Source organism: Biomphalaria glabrata, chromosome 11, assembly GCF_947242115.1.
Source record: "Biomphalaria glabrata chromosome 11, xgBioGlab47.1, whole genome shotgun sequence".
Classification (NCBI taxonomy): Eukaryota; Metazoa; Mollusca; class Gastropoda; family Planorbidae; genus Biomphalaria; species Biomphalaria glabrata.
The window spans coordinates 9,790,288-9,813,038 of NC_074721.1; the positions used below are offsets into that span (position 1 = coordinate 9,790,288).

Sequence of the window (22,751 nt, forward strand, 5' to 3'; positions counted from 1 at the left end):
ATTTTGAGGTTAAAAATTAGTTGTTTTTGCATTGTTATAATTCTATATGAGTGTTTATCAAGTTGGCTCAAACGATATTATTAACACACAAGTTTCGGTACCTTTAAATAATACCTTCTTAATTTTTCTTTATTTGACCTTCAATCTTCTTGATAAGATAAATGCTACATTGTAGGCTTAATAAAAATGAGTTTCTGAAGCTCTAAAATTCTGGAACACGTTTGGCGCTTGAGGATCCATGGCAAATCTTGCTGATGAAGCTTTCTGTGCATCCTTTATCTGAAACCCCCTGCTTGACGCTTTACATCCTTGTCTCATATCATTCCAGACGTGACACTCTACGACAAAGTAGTCTGCTGTATCATCATCTTCTCTACGGTAGAGAAATCCTATAACCGAACCATAACTGCCTCTCCAAATCTCTTGATCCTCTTTACAGAACCATCTGTTATGACTTTTGTGGCTTCTGCTGTAAGAAATAATAGTTGCACTGGCTGCCAGGTCTAATCAGGTTGGATCAATTTTTTCCAATTAACCTCTGTATACAACAATCAGGCCTGGACATGGGGCTCTTCACCCCTGTCCTGTCTGAGGGCTCCCAATAGTAGCGGCCATAATGTTGACTGGGCGGAAACCGAACAGTACCACGTACACGGCGCACCGCCCCCGGTCCTGGGTCCACTCCCTATAAGTGCCCGGGAGTAGAACTTACCATGGGGAGCTTGTCTAATATTCCTTTACTGTAACCGTCACTGTTCCGTGGTGATCGGGATATTAGAATGTATTTTAAAACGGCGAAAAATCACATTTCGCAACTATCATAAACGAATTTATGTAAAAATGTTTTTGAAACACAAATTTAAAGGTTAATGTTATTAAAAAAATGAAATGAATAGACTATATTCTCTATGTTAATCTTTGCAGAGAGTAGATCTATATATAGCCTTGAGAGATTTTCTATCTTACGCTTGTGTGACCTTTCGGTAGTGTCTAATGTAAGAAGCGCGCGATATAATGAATGGCTATTAAATGTACGTCAAGGATGGATAAAGTCACAGCCTTAGGGAACGAATATATGTAAAATGCTTTTGAAACACAAATCTGAATGGTTAATTAATAATTAAACGAATGGACTATATTTTGTATATGTTAAAGTAAAAAAACTATCTTTGTGAATAGTAGATCTAGCCTTTGCGAGATTTTCTGCTCTGTGCATGCGTGGCCTTTTGGTAGTGTCTCATGTAAACATGGCTATATAACTAGATCACTTTTAAGAAGTTGGACACCTTTTCTTTTAGAGTTTTCAGTTGGTTACTAAGGCTAATTTACATGTTAGGTTTTCCCGTTAGTATGCAAGGAACATTTATCCCAAGTTTAATCAATATTGGTCATAAGGCTTTGATTTTCATTTGGTAAATACACGTGCACCAACGCGCCCACACACACACACACACGCGAGTCCCCCGACACAAACACGCGCAGCGTCCCGACCCCCCCACCCCACACACACATACACGAGCGCACGAGTCCACACACGCGCGTCCAAACACACAAACACACACATACATATATACATACATACGTATATACACAGATACATACATACATAATACTTAGATACAAACGCTTTAAATTAAAATAAGCTAAAATGAATAATTTCTGTAACAACATAATTTCTGTTATGGTTAGTAACGAAGGGAGCTCAATCAATGAGTTTGTAAAAGATATATATTGAGAGAGTCCATGGAGGTTTAGAGAACATGACATAGATCGAAAGCTAGAAAGAATGCAGCCATTTTTAGTAGACATAAAGTCGATATTTATTAATAAATATTTTTTTTGTAAAATCGAGTATCATAGTGAAAAGTGGGGATAGATATGTGAATTATGTTGACATAAGCCTACATCATAGATAAAAGGAGTAATTATTATATATGTTAAATTATTGTGTCAGTACAGTCCTCTATATCTTTTTATATATTTTAACTGTCGTAATGTGAATTTAGGGACTCTTTAGTTGGGAAATACCCCCCCCTCCCAAAAAAAAATACTTTAACCTTAGAATAGAAAAAAAAACTATATGTGATCGTTTGAGACGTTTTGGTGCGAGATATTTTTGATCACATTGTTTATGTTTATTGTTTTATTTCTTTAAACAAGAATGATACATATTGATGTTTTTTATATGTGTTTATGTCTAACGTATTATTCATGTAGTGAACAAGAAATATTTGTATGGATTATTTTTAGCGGCCCCGTAATAGCCGAAATTAGTTTTGTGTGGTCATTCTGTTCGTCCGTGCATCCGTCCCGTTTAGATCTCAGCCACTAGAAGAGAATTTTATAATCAGACATCATACTATTTTAGATCATTCAAAGTTATAATGCAACTTTTTCTTTTCAAAAAGTAAATCTTTTAATTATTTATGCAAACAGATTTAAAAAAAAAAAAGTAAATTATAAAAAATACACCATTTTAAAGTTTTTAAATGACATCCTTCAGGAGAGGTAAGGAAGTCATCGCCAGTCATTTATATATTGAATCAGTTACGTTTCATCTGTATTGCTTCTGAAAGCAGTTTAATGGCCTTTTTTTTATCAGATTCAAATCTTAGTGTATCTTCCAGAAATCTGCTTCTCGTTAGAAAACAATGTTCATTTCATCAGGTACAGTAGGTGTTTGAATTCCCATTGTTCCCAATTTCAGAATTTTAGTCACTGGTATGGGATTGTTATATTGTGAAGACAAAGCACATTATAACCGTTCTGTTCTATTCTCAAAATAAACAAACCAAAACGGAGTAATTACAACAATTATTTACAACTTACAACTATCTAAGTCTTAACAGACTAACGCCTCTATACGTGCTTTGGCTATCTCATTTAATCTTAACGTATTGCTTTCTTCTTATATTTAGCTGTTATATCTCATTTTACTGAGAAGAAATATTTGCTTTAGACGCCAGTTGATTTTAATTCTGTAGCTCAGAATATTAGTAATGGGTCCGTGAAACTGCACTTTAACTCACTCGGGAAGAATACATAACTCTGTAGATACCCTAACTGGCTTACAGAGGTGTTTGAATGTGAGGAGAGGCATCGCTAGTAAAAGATGGGCACATTCTGATATACAATCTTATTTTTAATTCATAATAGATTCTAGAAGGAAACGATCAAGTGAAAGTATAAGGACCCCCCACACACACACACATTCCCCTCTCCTTTTAACATTCTTACGCTTGACAAAGCGAAACAAGCGAAATTTTAATGCAGTTTCCAGTGCACTCTTAGCCTAATAAATCGCCCATTCCCATTCAGAGATTGCATTTAATGTCACGAGGTGAATTCCAACCACTGTGTTTGGAACGCTATCTCAACTGGTTAGAACACCAGGAGTGTTTGTTTCCTTTGATGCAGAAACTTTTAACCCATGCAACACCTTTAACACTATCTCAAATAAAGCTCAACAAACGGTACCAGATCTACTCCTTTCAATGTATTATAACTAATACAACACCCTCTTGAAATGAATCCATTAAAGCAGTAATACCAAGGTACCTCAAAAACTAGTAATAATTTTTCAAAGAACTTATTTTTAGGAACATACTATGAGACTTTGACATCTTATTAGAAACTGAGAAGCCATGCATGATTGCAGGAACAGATCTAGATCAATGTGTAAAGTGTGAACTATATGTTGTCAATAGTAAGTGATATGTCTTCTTTTAAACTTTCCGCGTGTTTCATTTTAATTCGGGCCGTTTCATTGGAGAGTTCCGGGCAAAAAAAAATTACATATCAACTGTTTCAACCGTAACATAGCACAATTATCAGTCTTTATCCTATGTCTCTTAGACAAAGTGACATTTTACACCAGTATATCATTCACAAAAAAAGCTTTTTCAGCTCCATGTCAATAGAACTTTTCACTGGATAATGATATTTTCTTTTGTTTTTTATCTGAATGGGATCGAAGCAAAAATGAGATTATCAGAACACAGTTTTTACAACTTTTATTTTCTAGTATTGCCTTCAGGGGTGACTGTAAAGTTCAATTTCACTAGATGGGACAAGCCTTTTTTTTTTCAATGGCAACATCTGTGTAAATATTTCAGACTAACATAAATTGCACCGCTTCAGATTTGTTTTGCATGATAATTTTACTTGTGCTTTTCACAATCATCACAACAAATCGTTTTACCAGCTTATAAATCAAGATCAAGTCAAGTGGTTCCATTGTAGTTGGGGTATTTGCAATGACCATGCGTTTTTTTATGGCACTGTCATATAAAACAATATGAACAAATTTTGTTTCAACAATTTACCCACAACAATAAAGTTGTACACAGCATACAAACTTCGACAGTCATAATTTAAACAAACTTCGAAAAAGTGTAGGAACCTCCAGTGACGATACGAAACTTTCGTATGTAAAGTTCATTTAGGTTTTCTCGGGAAATCGTGAGAAACGTTTATTTTTAAGTTTATCCATCATTTTCTTATCCACCCATAACTAAATTCTTCTAAATTTATCTCCCCTTATCGAGACAAAGGTATTGGCTTCATGGAACAAGACTCGACTTGAAACATAAACTAGCTTCTCTAAGGTTAAGTTCTAAGTATTGGCCACAGGACAGGTGACAAAACGACACAATAGACTCTGCACCCGCGCTACACAAAGCAGCCGAATAACTGTTCACACCTTTCCCCCTTCCCCACGTAGGATACGCACCGCCCTAAGAAAGTGTAGCAAAAGATGGACAGAGACATATTCATGACCCTAGTCACACAGTAGGCAACGAATAATGTCGGATGTAGACCATAAATCTGACCTGACGCCTGACATCTCGGCACATAGATACACTGTGGAAATCAACTAGCTTTCTTGCCCACCCGTTCAACAAAAAGTCCCATCTATATATATAAAGAGAGACCCAAAGCATTTTAAGATAGGCCCGCAAACACAACTAAACAGTCTCATCTGAGTTAGTTTGATTCTTGATATTTTATTTAGAACCAACGGTTGAGCCTATATACCTTTACTATACTTATTTTATTTTTAGGAATGTGTGTATACACAACCACGTTCCCCTTCATTACATCATTACACTATTGCTTTATTGTACATGAGCGTTGTTAAGTCGAGTATATAGAGTATTTTATTAATGCCACTACGGTTATCTACATTTCAAACGATTGTTCTCTATTCCTTTATTATATTTAATTTGTTATATTTTATGCACATCTTTATCCAAATGATTAGTCTAAACGAAAACTATTCGTGAATCTAAGAACTTAGTTCACTGTGCTCTAACTCAAACAGCGCGTGTGAAATTAATTATTTTACGCACACTTTTGTATTCGTTCTAATTCAATTATGCCTCACACCATGGTGAACTTATGCTCCTTAGATGACTATGGTTTTGAGTAACCAAATCAATCATTCATCTTTGTGTACTATGCTCATTCCCAATTTTTCTACAACTGATTACTTGGCGTAATCGCATTCAATGAATTAATCTTGAGTAGTATCATCCTACATGGTATGATAACGCTTTCATTGCAGTTATCTTTCTTGTATTTTGTTTATTATTGAGTTCTGTATACTTAAAGATTTCATGCCTATTAGTTTTAAATGCCTTTTTGAGATTGATACCAATGTCTGCATCTGAATGATTGCAAGACTTATGATAATCCCAACTCTATGCTTTTAGGAAGTTCCTAATCGTCTATTATATCCCGAGCCTGGTTGCTGTAATTAGTTGCTGATAACGCTTTATCAATGTAGACCTGCAGTTGCATACATCTGCGAGATCTCCAATCCACGCTGTGACCGGAGCCGACCACACATACATGTCAGCGAAAATCATTTCCTAGTGTCCAGTACCCATAGAATATTGCCCAGTGTTCACAGAGCCTACTGCCCAAAAATCATTCGCCTAGTATCCGGCCCAAGCTGTCCACTGCCCAATAGCTACTGCCCACTGTTAATTGCTTAGAGCAACCTTCGCTACAGAAAATACATGTATATTGGTGTGAGCTAGCACGGCCATCTACGAGCTAGAAACCACAACTGAGAGATCATTCTACGATAACTACAACAAACTTAGGCTGCAACACCAACGCTCTCTACTGCTAAACAGGCAACGGCCTAACCCTAGAGCAAGATTGCCCACAGCATAGAGGACATCCCGAGCCGACGTCCTAAGACAGAGCCGGATGGTTCATCCTTCTGAGTGCTAGATCTACGACCACCAGAAGAAGACATAACGTGATAGCAGCTAAGAAAATAAGTAGACAAGACAATAGGACCACTGTTTCAGCACTGTAGTATTCACTCGTTAATGAGCAATCTATGATGAGAATTTATATTACACATTAATACATCTATTTCATTTCTAGATTATATATTTTTTCATCAGTTATCTTTTGTAAACTTATATTTATTAAATGATTTTAATTTATAAATTTAATATACTGGTTTGTTCGCACTGTTAGTTACGGTGTGCTTGTTATATATATTGTATATGTGAGCAGGATATATACATTAATCTTTCCCTATACTTAAACAAACAAACCCAATACTAACCTATGAAACTAGAGATGGGAAATGAACCGAACCCGCACCGAACGAACCGAACTCGAACCTCACTTATGACCGAACCGAAACCGAACTTAAAAACAGATCAATATGAACCGAACCAAACAAACCGTCCTTACCTTGTCCAAACTGAATCAAAGATTTGCAATATATTTTACTAAGAAAAAATAAAAACTTAGTTTTTTAATTTTGGGAAAACTCAGCTGGATCATTTTGGATCTTTTTCTTTTGATTCACCTCTAGTACCGTAACATTTAATATTTGTGTGCTAATGAAATGGGAGAGTCGAAGAAACTAAAAGTACACTCTGAATATAGAAACTACCAGGAAAAGTGTGACAAATATTTCCCTTTTTATGGAGCACGAAAATAAGCCAATATTTGTTACTGGTATAGAGATGTTTGTGGCTGTTTTTAAAGAACGTAATTTTAAACAGAATTACGAAATCAAAAACAGAAACAAATATTGCGAAATTTTTAGTTTGAGTCACCAAGAAAAGAAAAAAGAAACGCCAAGAGATTAGAGGATTGACGAAAATATTTACCAAGAAGGGACAAGACAATGAGTCGGCGGTGAGAGGGCATGGTACAGAGTTGGTCATATTTTAAATAGTGATATAAAGCGTTGTTTTCGACTACTGGGTTTCATTCAGTGATGAAAGAAATGTGTCATGAAAATAAAAATGCATTTAAAGCCACCACCTTTTTTGCATGACTAGAAATATCAATAAAAAACTAAGAAATAGAGCAGCAAAGTTGGAAATATTGACCATTAGATCCGACATATCAGATAGCACTCAACACTTGCTACTTTTCTCTGTACGAAAAGCATTTTTTTTAATCACAGAAAAGATATTTGCTATGAGGAACATGCATTGGGACCATCACTGTCAAAGACCTCTTCATTTAGCAGGCGGAAAGAGGAGAAACCAAATCGCCTCTCAGACGAGCACCTAGATTCAGTACTACAACTTGATACAGTGGGATCTTCAGAAGTTGGTTTTGTATAAATTTCCTACATTCCAAGATTTAGTGTAAATATTATTTTCACGTGAAAGGCGGCGGTGGCTGAGGGTAAAGCACTTGGATTGCGATCACAGGGGTCCCAGGTTTGAATCCTGGTGGTGACTTAGATTTTTTATTTCGGGATCTTAAGGTCACCTCTGAGTCCACCATGCTCTAATGGGTATTGACTTTAGTTTGGGGAAAAGTAAAAGCGGTTGGTCATTGTGATGGTTACATGACAACCTCGTTAACCATGGACAACAGAAATAGATGCCCAATTGATCGTAAGATTTGAAAGGGAAACGTGTTTAAATAGATATCCACGGGTTTTTAATAAAAGCGCTTTTTTGTATTTAATGTCTTTTTGTATCTTATCTGTTATGTGATCCGAGACAAAAGTATCGGAAATTAATTGACCCACCAGTCGAATAAGGCTTCACATCGCTGTTTTATGTAATTAATAATTGAATTAAACATTACTGCATTACCTAATTTTGCTATTGCCCAATTTCATATCATCGATCAGAACCCGAATTTTAGAACTGACCAAACCGAACCCGAACTTTAAAAATTAGATTTCCATATCTAATTAAAACAACTCGTCACAACTCCACCGAAATTCTGTCCCAGGACATCCACTAACTTAACTCCGGCCCTTGAAACAGCTAGCAGCGAATAATAATGATAATAATAAATTTTTTTTTATAAATTAAATAAATTTGAAACATTTTAATATTGATTAGCATATTTGTATTTAAGAAAAAAAAATAAAAATAATAATCATACTTCAAAATGGGCCTACCGATCCATTTTTAGTTTTGAAATCGTAATGTTTTTTTTGTGTGTTTCTTTTATTTATAAATACATTTTTTATCTATAAATATCTTTCTAAATAAGACATTGTCTAAATTGTCTGAAGTAGATCTAGACATTATACAGAATTCCTACGCTATGTAGGATATGGATATGAAGAATCCGTTCGTACTTTGCCGAAAAAAGCCAGACATTTAGACATTTGTTTTTTGCTGAACATCATATTAAATAAATGTTTGAATCCTATTAGCAAGTTACTGGACAGGGGCTTGCAACAAGCCAGCGATCAGAAGCGTGGTGAGGGGGGGGGGAAGAGGAATGATGCTCCGGATGCCACACTCAGGGGTGCCTCACGCAAAGGGCGCTAAAAAAATCAACAAAAAAAAGTTTTTTTTCAATTCATTTTATTTAAAATTTTAGCTAACAAACATTTTCACATAGAAATAATTACTTATTGTATGACTTGATCTGTTTTCTAAGTTATCGTTAGGTTTATTTTTAACCTACATAAGACTTCCACTCGCGTTAAATCTGAAGTATTCACCGTGTTAGATACAATGACTGTGTACATGACAACACATCAATTGACTAGTCGCGTTTCCAATAAAAAAAAATCTTTGCCTAATAACAACACTGATTGGAGATTATAATTCAGTGAACAGTAGAAGAGTAAAAGTGTTTTTTAGCGGCCCCCGAAAGGGGAAAAGACGCTATTTGGTTTTCGTGTGGCCTGTCTGTCCGCCCGTGCTTCACAAAATTACACCACTTTTCAATGAAAAACTTTAGGGGAAATAAGTTTTATTAAAAAGTTCACAAGCTTCTTCATTAATAAATCAAGCTTCATTCATAGATTCGCGCATTGGTAAAAAAAAAAATTTCTTCTAAGGTTAAGATTGAAAAAAGTATCAGTGGATCATTTAATTAGATTTTCCATTTATTAAAGTAACTCATGAAATAGAATACTGATTGAAATGTTTTTTTTTCAAAAGAATTTTAATACAAACTTCATTTTAATTGTTTGCATGTTTAAAAAAAAAACTACTTTTATATGCTTAGTTTTCACACAATCTCATTAGGCTATACACTTGACAACAATCTAAATTACAATAAATAGAGGCCAGACATAGATCTAGATTTAGATTTGAACAGAACTTACATTTAACCTATAATTCATTAAGAAAATACTTTTTTTTTTCTAGCAGTCTATGGGCGCAGATTTACTTATTATGTAAGCAGTAGTATCACATCAAAAAGTGAATATGGTAGTAGTAGGTCTACTAATCCTGATCATAATAATATTGACCTAGATTGACCTAGATCTAGCTCTAGTAGATCTAAATTCTATTAAGAGATTTCTAGATCTAGTCTAGATTCTAGTCTAGATAAAGCTATAGATTTAGTTCTGGATCTTTATCAAGAGTCTAATTAGTTTAGACCTAAACTTAGTCCAGGATGGCTGTTTGGTCTCGCGGTTTGCGCGCTGGAAAGTCGTTTGAATTTATCGATGGTCCCGGGTTCATACCCTACCCGATCCCATCTCCGTCATTATGCGGGAGTTTTGAACTAGGATGTAAACTATCTTCAACTCTAAAGGATTATCCGAAAATGTAAAACATTTTACAAACATTTTCTAGACCTTGTCTAGATCGAGATCTAGATAGATCTAAATCTTCAAGAGTCTAGATCCAGATCTAAACTAGATCAATATCATATCTAGAACTAGTCAAGAAATCTAGATCTTGTTTAGATCTAGATTCTATACATATTCTATATTCTGAATCTAGTATAGACCAATCAAGTAAATAGTCTAGACTTAGAGCGATTATGATCAGGATTAGTAGGCCTAGCTACTAGTGGTTAATAGTGTATTAGCCTATGATGTTCGCATGGGAAACCTGTTAAGTTGTGCAGGCTCATTTTTTTCTTACTACGTTTACAGCAGTATATTAATCGAAATTGTTAGGAAGATGTAGGTATCTTGGAGCAGTGGCGTCATTGGGGGAGAGGGGCGATGGTGCGGTCCGCAACGGTCAACACCGTTTTGGGGATGACAACCAAATTGGAAAAATCATAATTTGGCAAAAGTAGACACATTGAAAAAGATAATAATAAAATCTTGAGATATATCTTGAAGCAGTAGAGTTACTAGAAAGGGGGTGCGGCCCGCCCCAGTCGATACCGTTTTGGGGGTGACAACCAAGTTGGAAAAATGGCAAAAGCGGGCAGGGTTTCAACCAGGGACCATAGATAAATCCGAACGACAGTCCAAACTGCACGACCACGCAGGGATATACCCTGCTCGGCGCCATCCTCCATCGTCCTGCGAGAAGTTAATTATTTTTAAATTCGAACATCCAAAACATTTAAAACAGAAAAAAAATTTTTTTTTTTATAGGCAATTGAATCTTTGAAACATTATTACTTTTGACAATCAAAATAAAATATTGACTTGAATATTCCTTGCGAATATGCGGATCGACATTGATCCAACTCCAACTGGGGCCGCCTTTGAATTTGTGAGATAACACAAACTTTTTTTGTAATCTTGTTTGTTATTTAAAAAGAGTTTAATAAAATAGTTAGACAGTAAAAAAACACATTTTTTTTGCTACACGTTCATCAACAATTATATTGAAGTTTAGAATAGTGTAGGTTCTCTCTTTTTTTGTTGTTGTAAGTTGTTCAATACTGAGGCCAGCGTTTCTCAAACTGTGTAACGACCCCCATCTCCTAGGGTGCTGACAAAGAAGCGCTAAGTTGGTTTAATTTTTACTTTTTGAAAACAAAAAAAAACATTGCGGTTACAATCAAGATTTGAATATTAGTCAAGTATAAATGATATTATCAATGCATAAAAATAAATGATGACATTAAGTGAAGTCGTTACATCTACTAATTAGGATTTTTCATATTGCTTTTGTGAGAAGCGTCTGCAACAAGATTAATTCATAAAGATCTTTGAAAGAAGACTAGGATTCCAGCAAAAAGGCTTACGTTCTTACGTGACGTTTACGTGAAGACGGTTAAAGAGTGAATTACCAAAGTTCAGTTGACACTTTTTTTACGCAAACAATTGGGCACGCAATAATTTTCTTTATGAACACAAGTATGATTTTTCGATCAAACCCATTACGAGCTCAAATTCCTAGAATATTTCTCAGAATTCAGTATCAACCTGTCCCAGGCTTCACTTAGGCTTTGACGCGCTGTTTGCAAGTGTGGTATTGACAAAAACATAATGAATTTCGAAATTTTACAATGCAGGGAAAAAGCTTTATCTCGATGCTTGCAGATCTATTAGCTGGATGGGGGAGAGGAGGCGCGAATGTTGGGGGAAGTTTGGGGGGAAAGCTACTATAAAAAAAAGAGTAAAGTTATTCGTTCAGACCTTGTAATCTATAGGGCAGATGATGTAAAGGTCATCTAATTCTTTGGCCCATGGTTAACGAGGTTCTCATGTGGCCAGCACAACGACCAACTGCGTTTACTTTTCCCCAACTAATGTCAGGTACCCATTAGAGCTGGGTGGACTCAGAGGCACCCTAAAATTCCGATATTCAAAATCCTAGGGTTCACCAGGATTCAAACCCGGATCCTTTGGTTCGGAAGCCAAGCGCTTTACCACTCAGCCACAGCAACTTCCCACTATTAAAAGTATTAGAAAAATTGTTGCAGGTCTGCTTCAATCTTAATTTTGAACGTGAGAAAAAGTGAACTATGTTTTCAAATATTTCAAAATGTGACAAGCTACAGTAACTCATACTTAATTTGCATATTATTTGTGCACTAAATACAAAGCAATACTCTTTTTTCATTATACTTTATTGAACGCAGATACTGCTATGTAATGTAACATCAATGCACTACACTGTGATCTACAGTTAATCAATGAAATAGGATTGGAAATGACGTAGGTTTTGTGAAATTCTATTAGACATCCGCTAGGTTTTTTAGTAGTGGAATGTAGATGGCGCTGATCACAATCTTTCTTTAGGCGTAATAGAGCTTCCCCCTTCAGCGCTATAAAGATAAATTCAGGCGCCATTTATCCATCACTGGCATAGAGGAACGTAGCTGGCAACAGATGGTCTCTGAAAGCGACAGCTGGAGAGTTTTCACGAAGGCCGCTGGACACACATTTAAGGCCCAGAAGACGTAAAAAAGAAAAACTTAAATAGACTCCTAGCGGATAACGGCTTTGTCTGCATCTGGAAAATATGAAGGTCGCAAGTGGGTCTATGTAACCATGCGAAACACTGCGTTCATAACTAATCATCTGAAACGAAGACCGGCAAAATTTTTTGTTTAAAATTGAGGCTACATCTTTAGAGTGTATTTCAATTTCATTAAGTCCCCCAAAACGATTCCTTGATTAAAACATTATGTTGGTAAAAGCATTGTCTACATAGCTGAAGACTTTTGCTCTCGATGAGAGATAACATAGGTCGAGTCAAACAAAATTCCTAATGTCATTCGTTTAGTTCAACTTATTAGTTAATTTTCTATATGGATCACAGAAGTGGAATAAAGTCGTTTTGAAACAGTGGTCGTAGCTATGATTTGTTCATGGCTTCACCATGACATTTAAAAAAAAAATTAATAGATGTGACAAAAAATAAAAAACTGTGGGCTTAAATGTTTTTTTTTACCATTAAAAGACCTACCAACTTGAGGTTTTACATTCCTTTTCATATCCATATAGAGGAAGATTTTGTATATATACTTTATGAAGGTTAATATGAGTTGCAGTATATGTTTGCTACCAATTCTTGATGGAATTTTATAATAATCAATTTGAAAAATAAAGAAACGATTTCTTTTAGCATGTAAAACATTCGAGTATTTTGTAGAAGTAAAATTATTGTACATCATTTAGTTAGTAAACATAGAGTTGAAGCTAGGTGCTGAAACAAATGTAATACATACATATATTAAACATAAATAAATAACAGCACCAGGGACCAAGTTTTTAAGAGAAAGTAGTGAATTAAAATGCTACAAAAATAGTGGCATGCGCTGACCGAGACTCGAACCTGTGACTCTGGATTCGACACCAGCGCCTAGCGATAACGCACCAAGCGAAACTAACCTCTAGACCATGGGAATGTCCCAAAAAATACTTCTGATCCAGAGTCATTTCACCGTATGCAAATTACCACCCCAGTGGTCAAAGGTCACAAACCCCAGCTAGCCCCTCCCCCACCCTCGCAGCATCCGTTCACTAACAACTTCGATAGAGCCGACACAGACAGCCGTTAGGCATGTATTAGACAAACGATGGCTCTATCTAATTGTATATCTCTCGCAAAGACAAGTGGACAACATAAACAAATTACATATAGAAGCTTCAGTGGGTACGAGCAATAATGGTGTAAACGTAAACATAGAGTTGAAGCTAGGTGCTGAAACAAATGATACTTACATATATTAAACATAAATAAATAACAGAACCAGGAACCATGTTTTTAAGAGAGAAAGTAGTGAATTGAAATGCTTATAAAAAAAGGGCATGCGCCGACCGAGGCTCGAACCTGTGACTCAGGATTCGACACCACCGCCTAGCGATAACGCACCAAGCGAAACTAACCTCTATACCATCGGAATGTCCAAAAAAACATTCTTCTGATCCAAGTGCTAATTAAGTACTACTTTTTTTTCAGAATTATTGCAAGTCATTCAAACCTGTATTTTATAAGTGGAAATATTAGAGGTAAAGAATTTGAAGGAAAAAAGAAACCTTAACATTCAAATTAGCCGTAGTTTTTGTCACAAGAATGTGTATTTCTTTTTAAATATGCATATGCACAGTTGCGTAGCTAGCGATTTAAGGGACCCGGCGGCGTTGCTTGACCTCTTTAGGGACCCTTACGTTTTGACATTTGACATATGGCATAATATTCAATATTTAATTTAAAACAAATTTCGAACACTCATTTTGGGGAGTACCTCAATTGAAGGCCCGTGGATATTTTAAAATTTGCACCCTCGATTCCCACACCTTAGCTGCGCCAATGTATATGTATATATTTCAGGGACATTCGCTTTATTAAAGATACTTAAATCGTACGATACACTAAATATATTAACCATTTAGGTCCTACATTTTAAAAACCTGTGGAAGATTTAAGCTTGATAGTGATATACTTAATGTAAATTGCGGTGCCCTAACCAGGCGCGAGGCCCAATAGGTGCAATCGCTCAAGTCTGCTTAAGGCCGGCCCTGAAGTAATGTCTTCTGACAATATTATTATGCTATTTTAAACAGGCATCTGGGGACGCGGACGTTGATTAAGCGTTTGGCTTCCAAACCAGGGGTCCTGAGTTCGAATCTCGATGAGGCCTCGGATTTAAAATTACGAGTTTTAAGAGAGCTTCTAAATCCATCCAGCTGTAATGGATGCCCGACTTTAGTTGGAGAAATTAAAGGTAGTTGGTCATTGTGCTCTTTACATGACACTCTGCTCGTTAATCGCTGGCCAAAGAAACAGATGGCCTTAACATCATCTGATCTATAAATTGTGTCTAAAAAGGGAACTTTACTTTTAAACGTACATCTACCTTTAGACATGCACATATATAAATGATTAACATAGGTAATAAAACGCTGTCTTCTACTCCTAAAACTAAGGATAAATCTTATCTTATCTTATATAATACAGACGTTATTTCAAAAAAGAAAATGATTACGTCCTACACGTCATGCATTTAGTCATGCATATTAACCAATGACTTAAATTCTGCCAAGTCACTGGTTTTTCCTGGCTAGCTCAGGCAACCCATTCTATGCTCTAATAGCACTAGGGAAAAAGGAGTATTTGTACAAATTTGTCCTATCATATGGGACGATGTATATGCCTTTATCTTTGTGTCATTCTGAGTATTTTATTAAATTTTGTTCTTGTATTTGTAGATTATGGTTCAGTGTTTTATGTATAATTGCTAGTTTACTTTTGAGTCTTCTGTCCTAAAGGCTTTCTAAATTTAGCGATTTTACTAAAGGTGTAACTCTAGTTAAATGTGAATATTCGTTTGTTATGAATCTCACTGCTCTATTTTATGTCTGTTCCAGTTTCTTAATATTTTCTTGAGTTAAGGGATCCCAAACAGAGGATGCTTATTCTATTATTGGCCTTACCAAGGTTAAATAATATTTTTGTTTTATGTTCTTATTTGATAAATTGAAATTTCTTTTAATAAACAATAATGCTTTGTTTTATTTTTTGATAGTTTCATCAATATGTGGATTCCATGACAGTTTTTCATTTATTATAACACCTAGGTATTTTGCGTTTTTAGTCTGTATTACTGGTTTGCCATAAATAAGATAAGTGGAATTAATTTGTTTTAGTTTTTTGTTACTCTTAATAACTGACATTTTACTGGGTGGAAAGACAAGCTCCAATTTGATTCGTCTAATTCTCTTTGTAAAATGTTTGTATCTTGTGTTGTTTTCATTGTTTTATATATAATTAGCTTCTTTCAAGTCCCTTGGTACTCTGCCCTGGTTAAGAGATGCCTAGATAAAGTATTTTGAACACTGGTGCTAGCTCATTGCTTAGTTCTTTGAGTAATCTAGCTGGAGTATTACACGTCCCCAATTCAAACCATATTGCGACCTGTATATTTTACCACATCTTAAACAGAAAAATAAGTTATCCGCCAGGGGGATCAATTACAATTTTATTTTCATAGAAATACAGTGAAATAATAATGCTCTAAAATCTATGAAAATTATTTTATCAATATTTAGATATAAAAACCAAACAATATATGAAATTTTTCTAAATGACAAATTGTTGTATATAGCAACTAAGGAAAACAATTCAATAAAAAAGTATACTAATACCTGTACTTAATAATAAATACATAGGTAATAAATAAATAAATAAATAAAATATATATGTGCGTGTATATGTGTTTGTGTGTGTGTGTGTGGATATGTATGTATCTACGCTCTAGAATCCTAAATTTAAATATCTTTAACAATATTAGAAATATAAATGGTGGCCTTAATTGTGAATAAAAGAATAAAAGTACTTGCCAAATACAATCAAAAGATAACTCTCAACATTAAGGGGAGGTATCCCTGAAAATCTTATTTTTCTTATTTCTGAAGCTAGGCCTTTGAAATTTGTTATGGTAACATATAATGATATTCTAAAATAAATAATGCTAAAAAAAAAGTTGTTTGAATGATGGTTGCCATGGTAACGGCGGCCATATTGTTTATTGTATACAAATTAAAACTCTGAATTTTGTAAAAACTATTGATCAAAATTACATGAAATTGAATTTAAAGATAAGAGAAAAGGATCCTCTAAATTGGTACAACGTCAGAATTAAAGATTTAAGTATGTTTTTTTTTTTACAAATTTTTGAATTTTTAGTTATATTTTAGGCATAAAAAACAGGATAAATATTAATTAAAATTACTTTAAAAAAAAAAAGTAAATAAAAGTTTGAAAAAAACTCATTGTACGAGTAAAGTAAATGATGTCCTTAAGAAGTGTTTCAAATTTCATTGAAATCTATCAAGTAGTTTAGGAGAAATTCCTAGTAAGGCATAATGATATGTGCAAAAAGTAACATTTTGAGAAAAATGAGTTTAAAGTATAGATTTGAAAACTTAGAAAAAAGTATTAAAAAGTTTCACAAAAATTCATTATACAAGTAAGGTATATCATGTCTAGAACAAGTGTTTCAAATTTCATTAAAATCAAACAATTAGTTTAGGAGAAATCATGTGTACAGCTAAATGACCTACGTGAAATTTATATTTGTTGATTTCTGAAAAAAGAAGAAAAAGCAGAAAAAAAAACAGCTAAAACTGTCCTGCTTCATAAGTAGGTCCCTTTGCATCTCTTAACTCAAGTTCCCTTCGAGCTTTTGCATCTTTCCTCATCTGGAGTCGTTTCATGACCACTTTACTTTTTTTATACGCTGACCCACTTAATCGTTGATTCTGTCGACTCAAACCAAGACGATGGGCATGAAACGTGTTTTTGCAGAACAGAATATTTTTCATTATTTTTGAAGCAGCAAATCCAAAGTTAAAGTCATAAATAGAGGATATCACTGAAAATGTTACCTTGTTCCAAGAAGAAAATTTCTTTTTATCACAAGTACTCCAAATCTTGGAATGCAAAGACTCGTTGGCGTTTTGGGTAGCACCTAGCAAACAACGTTGTAAGAGGGCTGGCTCGGAGAGGCGTTTATATATTGGTTTTAAGTGGTCAGCTAGTAGCTTATAATTTAGAGGAGTGCAGAGAAGCTTGCTATGTGGACCAGGAGTCTCATTTTTAGCAACAGCAGCATTGTAGAAGCACCACGAGCCAGATCCAGTTGGACATAATTGATGTTTCGGTGATTTGTCAGTTGACAAGCAATGATAAAGAGATGCCATTATAGCTTTCTGCATATCAGAAACATTTTTATGCTTTCTAATGGCTCTAGAGTAATAAAGTGTTAACTTTTTTATAGTGTTTTGAGTTAGTTTACCATGCCCTTTGCCTCCAAGAGAAGTACCTTTTTTGCTACAATCAGCAACTAAATTTCGAAGTGCAGATCCCATCCTTTTACCAACATGGTTGACACATTCTTCTTTTACTATGGGAATGTCACCATAAGGTTTAAGTTCAGTTACTCTTTTGAAAGATTTAGCATCTCCATCAGATAACATTGATGTGTAGCGAAGCTTAAATTTTGTAACTGACCTCAGCCATAATACCTCTGCGGCATGTGTTTCCATCATAGCTGATGAACCTGTAAATATAAAGAAAATCAAACAGTTTAGAAACTTGTTAATATTATTTAGTGAATCTACAAAAAAAGCAAAGCTAATAAAAATTTAGCGAAGAGAATTTAAAAACTATACACAAAGACTTGATAGAAGTGTAAATTATATTTAATAGACCCTCACCTGTGTAGTTGATTTCACAAAAAGGCTTGTGTGTTTCAAACCATTCTGAATACTGTGATGGGGATTTTTCTTTAATCTTTCTGCCAGTGGTTTGACAGACCAAACAAAATGTTGAACCTATGTGGAAATCCAAAACATATCCTGTTAACACATCAACAACACATCCAATTCCAATATGTGAAGTGTGTCCTCTGGTTAGCCACGAGCCATCATATGAGACATCAATATCAATGATATCTTCTTCGTTTATAGAAACTCCACTTTCCTCCGCATGCTTTCGACGAATAAGGTCAACAGTTTTAAGTTCTAGGGCCTGTCGGATATCATCACCTTTATTGTAAATTAGTTTAGTAATATTTAGAAAGTTTTTTTTACACATTCCAGGTATGTCTAAATGTTCACACAGTTTGTTAAATGTGTAGGAACCTAATCCACATAAGATTGATGATAGAACTGCAGAATTGTTAACAGAATATCTTTTATTTTCTTTAGAATAACCTGATGTATGGTTGCTACTTACAACTGTCCTGCATGTTTCACAGTTAATGCTAAGTTTAACAGACAGGCCTTTGCGACATTTTTCATCAGAATTTAATTTTAATGAAGACTTATTGCAGCCAGGACAAAGTAAAGGCTGTATAAGGGCCTGAAGTTGGTCAAATTCAACTATTGTTCTGTTAGTGTGTGGAGTGGTGGATATTAAATTATCAACATCTAATTTGGGAATGTCAATAATTTTACTTTTACTCCTGGTATTGAGATCTAAATGAAGTTTACTAGACTTAGATCTAGATGCCAATGCCTTACTTTTATTGGCTTCGGTAGACACATTCTCAATTTCAACTGCTGCCGTAATATTATGTCCAGAAGATGAATCAGATCTAGATCTAGTAGGGCTAGGTGTTGATGAAGATATAGATCTAGAACTTGTTGTGGAAGTACTAGATTTATCTAGATCGACTAGAGTCTTAGATTTACCAGTAACTCTTTCTAGATCTAATTTGCGACTCATTCGAGCTTGCTTCAATTGAGCTAGCCTTTTGTTGAGTCTAGCCATTTATAAAAAACAAGGTGAAGCAGATCTAGAATATTTGATGAATAAAAAAAGAAATATATATACTGTAACTGTTGAATAAATAAGAAAATGCACACATGAACAGAAAAGAAAGTCAACGTGTAGACTTCGCCATTGAAATAAAGTCTATTATCGATAGTCGGAAATAACAAAAGTAGTTACGGGGATTCCGACCACGGGGGCAAAATCAACCAATGGCGTTTCTTTATTTATTAGCAAGGCTAAAAATAATCTAATTTGCTTCAAAAGTTGACCGAAGATTTCCGATCATTACCGAAATTGAATGAAACATAGAGCGAAAACGAGGCGTCTTTATAAAACTAGAGATCGTGAGGAAAAAAACCATACCAAACATCGATAGTCAAACAATGATTTGCTTATAATAGAGATGGCGTAACCAAGGGCCATTTTTGTACTTTTCAAGAAATTTTATAAAAATTTTGTCTCATAGGCCTTACAAAAACAACATAAAACATGTTTTAGACACAGATTTAAGCAATAAAAATGATTGTAATGTAATGAAAAATGGTTGATCTACTTAATTATGTTATTAGTTAAAAATCGATATCCTAGACCTAAAACTCGATTTTCTCTAGGGATACTTATCTTCTTATCTTATATAATACAGACGTTACTTCAAAAAAGAAGATGATTACGTCCTACGCGTCATGCATTTAGTCATGCATATTAACCAATGACTTAAATTCTGCCAAGTCACTGGTTTTCCTGGCTAGCTCAGGCAACCCATTCCATGCTCTAATAGCACTAGGGAAGAAGGAGTATTTGTACAAATTTGTCCTAGCATATGGGACGAGGAATGTGCCTTTATCTTTGTGTCTTTCAGAGTATTTTATTAAATTTTGTTTTTGTATTTGAAGATTATGGTTCAGTGTTTTATGTATGATTGCTACTTTACTTTTGAGCCTTCTGTCCTGAAGGCTTTCTAAATTTAGTGATTTTACTAAAGGTGTTACTCTAGTCAAATGTGAATATTCGTTTGTTATGAATCTCACTGCTCTATTTTGTGTCTGTTCCAGTTTCTTAATGTTTTCTTGAGTTGAGGGGTCCCAAACGGAGGATGCATATTCTATTATTGGCCTAACCAAGGTTAAGTAACATTTTAGTTTTATGTTCTTATTTGATTTATAGAAATTTCTTTTAATAAATCCTAATGCTTTGTTTGATTTTTTTGTAGTTTCATCAATATGTGGATTCCATGATAGTTTTTCATTTATTATAACACCTAGGTATTTTGCGTTTTTAGTCTGTGATACTGGTTTGCCATGAATAAGATAAGTGGAATTAATTTGTTTTAGTTTTTTTGTTACTCTTAACAACTGACATTTTTCTGGGTGGAAAGACATGCTCCAATTTGATTCCCATTTCTGTAATTCATCTAATTCTCTTTGTAAAATATCTGTGTCTTGTGTTGTTTTTATTGTTCTATATATTATGCAATCGTCTGCAAATAATCTGACTTTTGTTCCTGAACTAATGCAATTTGGTAAATCATTTATGTAAATTAAAAATAGTAGTGGACCCAAGACTGTACCTTGAGGTACACCTGAGTTTACTGTTATCGGTGTTGATTTAGAGCCATTTATTATTACAGTTTGTTCTCTCCCTATCAGAAAGTCTTTAATCCACTGATGCAGTGGACCATTAATGCCGAAATATTTTAATTTTTTAAGCAAACTATGGTGGTGAACTTTGTCAAAAGCCTTAGAAAAATCTAGTAAGATAGCATCTATTTGTTCACTATTATCTAAACCTTTTGAAAAATCATCAATTAGTCCTATTAGTTGTGTTTCACATGATCTATATTTCCTAAAGCCATGTTGGTATGGTGTGAGGACATTATGTTTGTCTAAGTGGTTTATGATGTTGCTACATATTATGTGTTCTAGGATTTTACATGTGATGCTGGTAAGTGATACTGGTCTGTAGTTCCCTGGGTCAGATTTTTCTCCTTTTTTAAATAGGGGGGTGACATTAGCTTCTTTCCAGTCCTTTGGTACTCTGCCCTGGTTAAGTGAAGCCTGAAAGAGTATTTTGAACACTGGGGCTAGCTCATTACTTAGTTCTTTGAGTAATCTAGCTGGAATACCATCAGGTCCAGAAGCTTTATTTGGTTTGGTGTTGGCTAATAGTTTTTGAATTCCATTTTCTTGTACTACTATATCTTCTATGTTGTCTACTTGGTTCAAATTCAGTAATATGTCTTTGTCTCCTGGGGTTGAGAATGCTGATGCAAAGTATTTGTTTAGAATGTTTGCTTTAGTTTCATTATCATTATGTATTATGTTATGTTCATCTTTTAATGGCGCTACGCCTGTTGTTTCCATTTTCTTAGACTTAATGTATGACCATAGGTTTTTGTTTTTATCTTTAGATATTACATTGTTTATGTATTCACTCTGCAACTGTCTGCTTACTTTTTGGGTTAAGTGTTTAATTTTTATATACTTTTTGTAAACTCTTTCTGCATTAGTTTCTTTAAATTTTCTATAGAGGTTTTCGTTCTGTTTACAAAGCTTCTTTAGTCTATTATTAAACCAGCATTTATTTATTTTGTTTGATGTGTATTTAGTTGGTATATGATTTTCTATTATGCTTTTAAGATGGTTTTTAATGAAATTCCAGAGGTCATCGACTGGTTGGTTAATGTCTTTTTCTAATAAGAATGTTTGTTGAAAGTTTAGTGCAGCTTGGTGTAGTTGTGTTAGGTTACATTTATTCCAGAGTAAGATTTTTCTTTTGGGTTTTGTATTGGCTACTGCTTTTATCTGACTGTGTATTTTTATGATCTCATGGTCTGATAGACCAGGGATAATTTCATAATCAACTACTAATCCAGGTCTGTTGGTTAAGAAGAGATCTAATGTGTTGTTTAATCTAGTTGGCTTTTTAATGATTTGATCTAAACTTAGGTTGTGTAAAGTTTCTATGAAAAGCTCATTTATGTCCTTAAGGTTTTGGTGTTTATCTATGGTTAGTGTTTTCCAATTTATATCAGGTAGGTTGAAATCACCCATAATCCAAAAAACTGCATTTTTATTTGTCTCTTTAAGTGTAGTAATCTGATTACATAGTTCCTGCATGTATTCTAAACTAGAATTTGGTGGTCTGTAAATGCTGCCTATTATTAGGGATGTTGAGGTGGTATTAATTTTACAAAATGTTGATTCTACATTTTTTGAGTTAGGTAAGGTAATTTCTTCTGCTATAAGAGTGTTTTTTATTGCTAAAAGAACTCCTCCATGATTATCAGCCCTATCTTTTCTAAAAATTTCATAATCACTATTGAAAATTTCTGCATTATAAATTTCAGGATGCAGC

The 22,751-nt window shown here is 34.4% G+C and overlaps 2 protein-coding genes across 2 annotated transcripts in view; both read right to left on the minus strand.

Annotated features, from left to right (window-relative positions):
- The window catches only part of LOC129921611 (mucin-2-like), a 361,373-nt gene that overhangs the window by 37,919 nt on the left and 300,703 nt on the right, over window positions 1–22,751 (minus strand). The gene's annotated exons all lie outside the window — the stretch shown is intronic.
- Window positions 16,603–20,008, minus strand: LOC129921757 (uncharacterized). Its single transcript, XM_056004462.1, has 2 exons — window positions 18,338–20,008; window positions 16,603–18,180 (listed from the first exon to the last, which is right to left on the minus strand). The coding sequence occupies exons 1-2, from the start codon at window positions 19,392–19,394 to the stop codon at window positions 17,240–17,242; spliced, it is 1,998 nt and encodes a 665-aa protein (XP_055860437.1). The 5' UTR covers window positions 19,395–20,008; the 3' UTR covers window positions 16,603–17,239.

Bases quoted from the DNA above. Each gene is read 5' to 3' on its own strand.
- LOC129921757 (XM_056004462.1), bottom strand. From the start codon at position 19,394: ATGGCTAGACTCAACAAAAGGCTAGCTCAATTGAAGCAAGCTCGAATG. The intron at 18,181-18,337 runs GTGAGGGTCTAT...TTATATTTACAG, and splicing joins TTGTGAAATCAACTACACAG to GTTCATCAGCTATGATGGAA.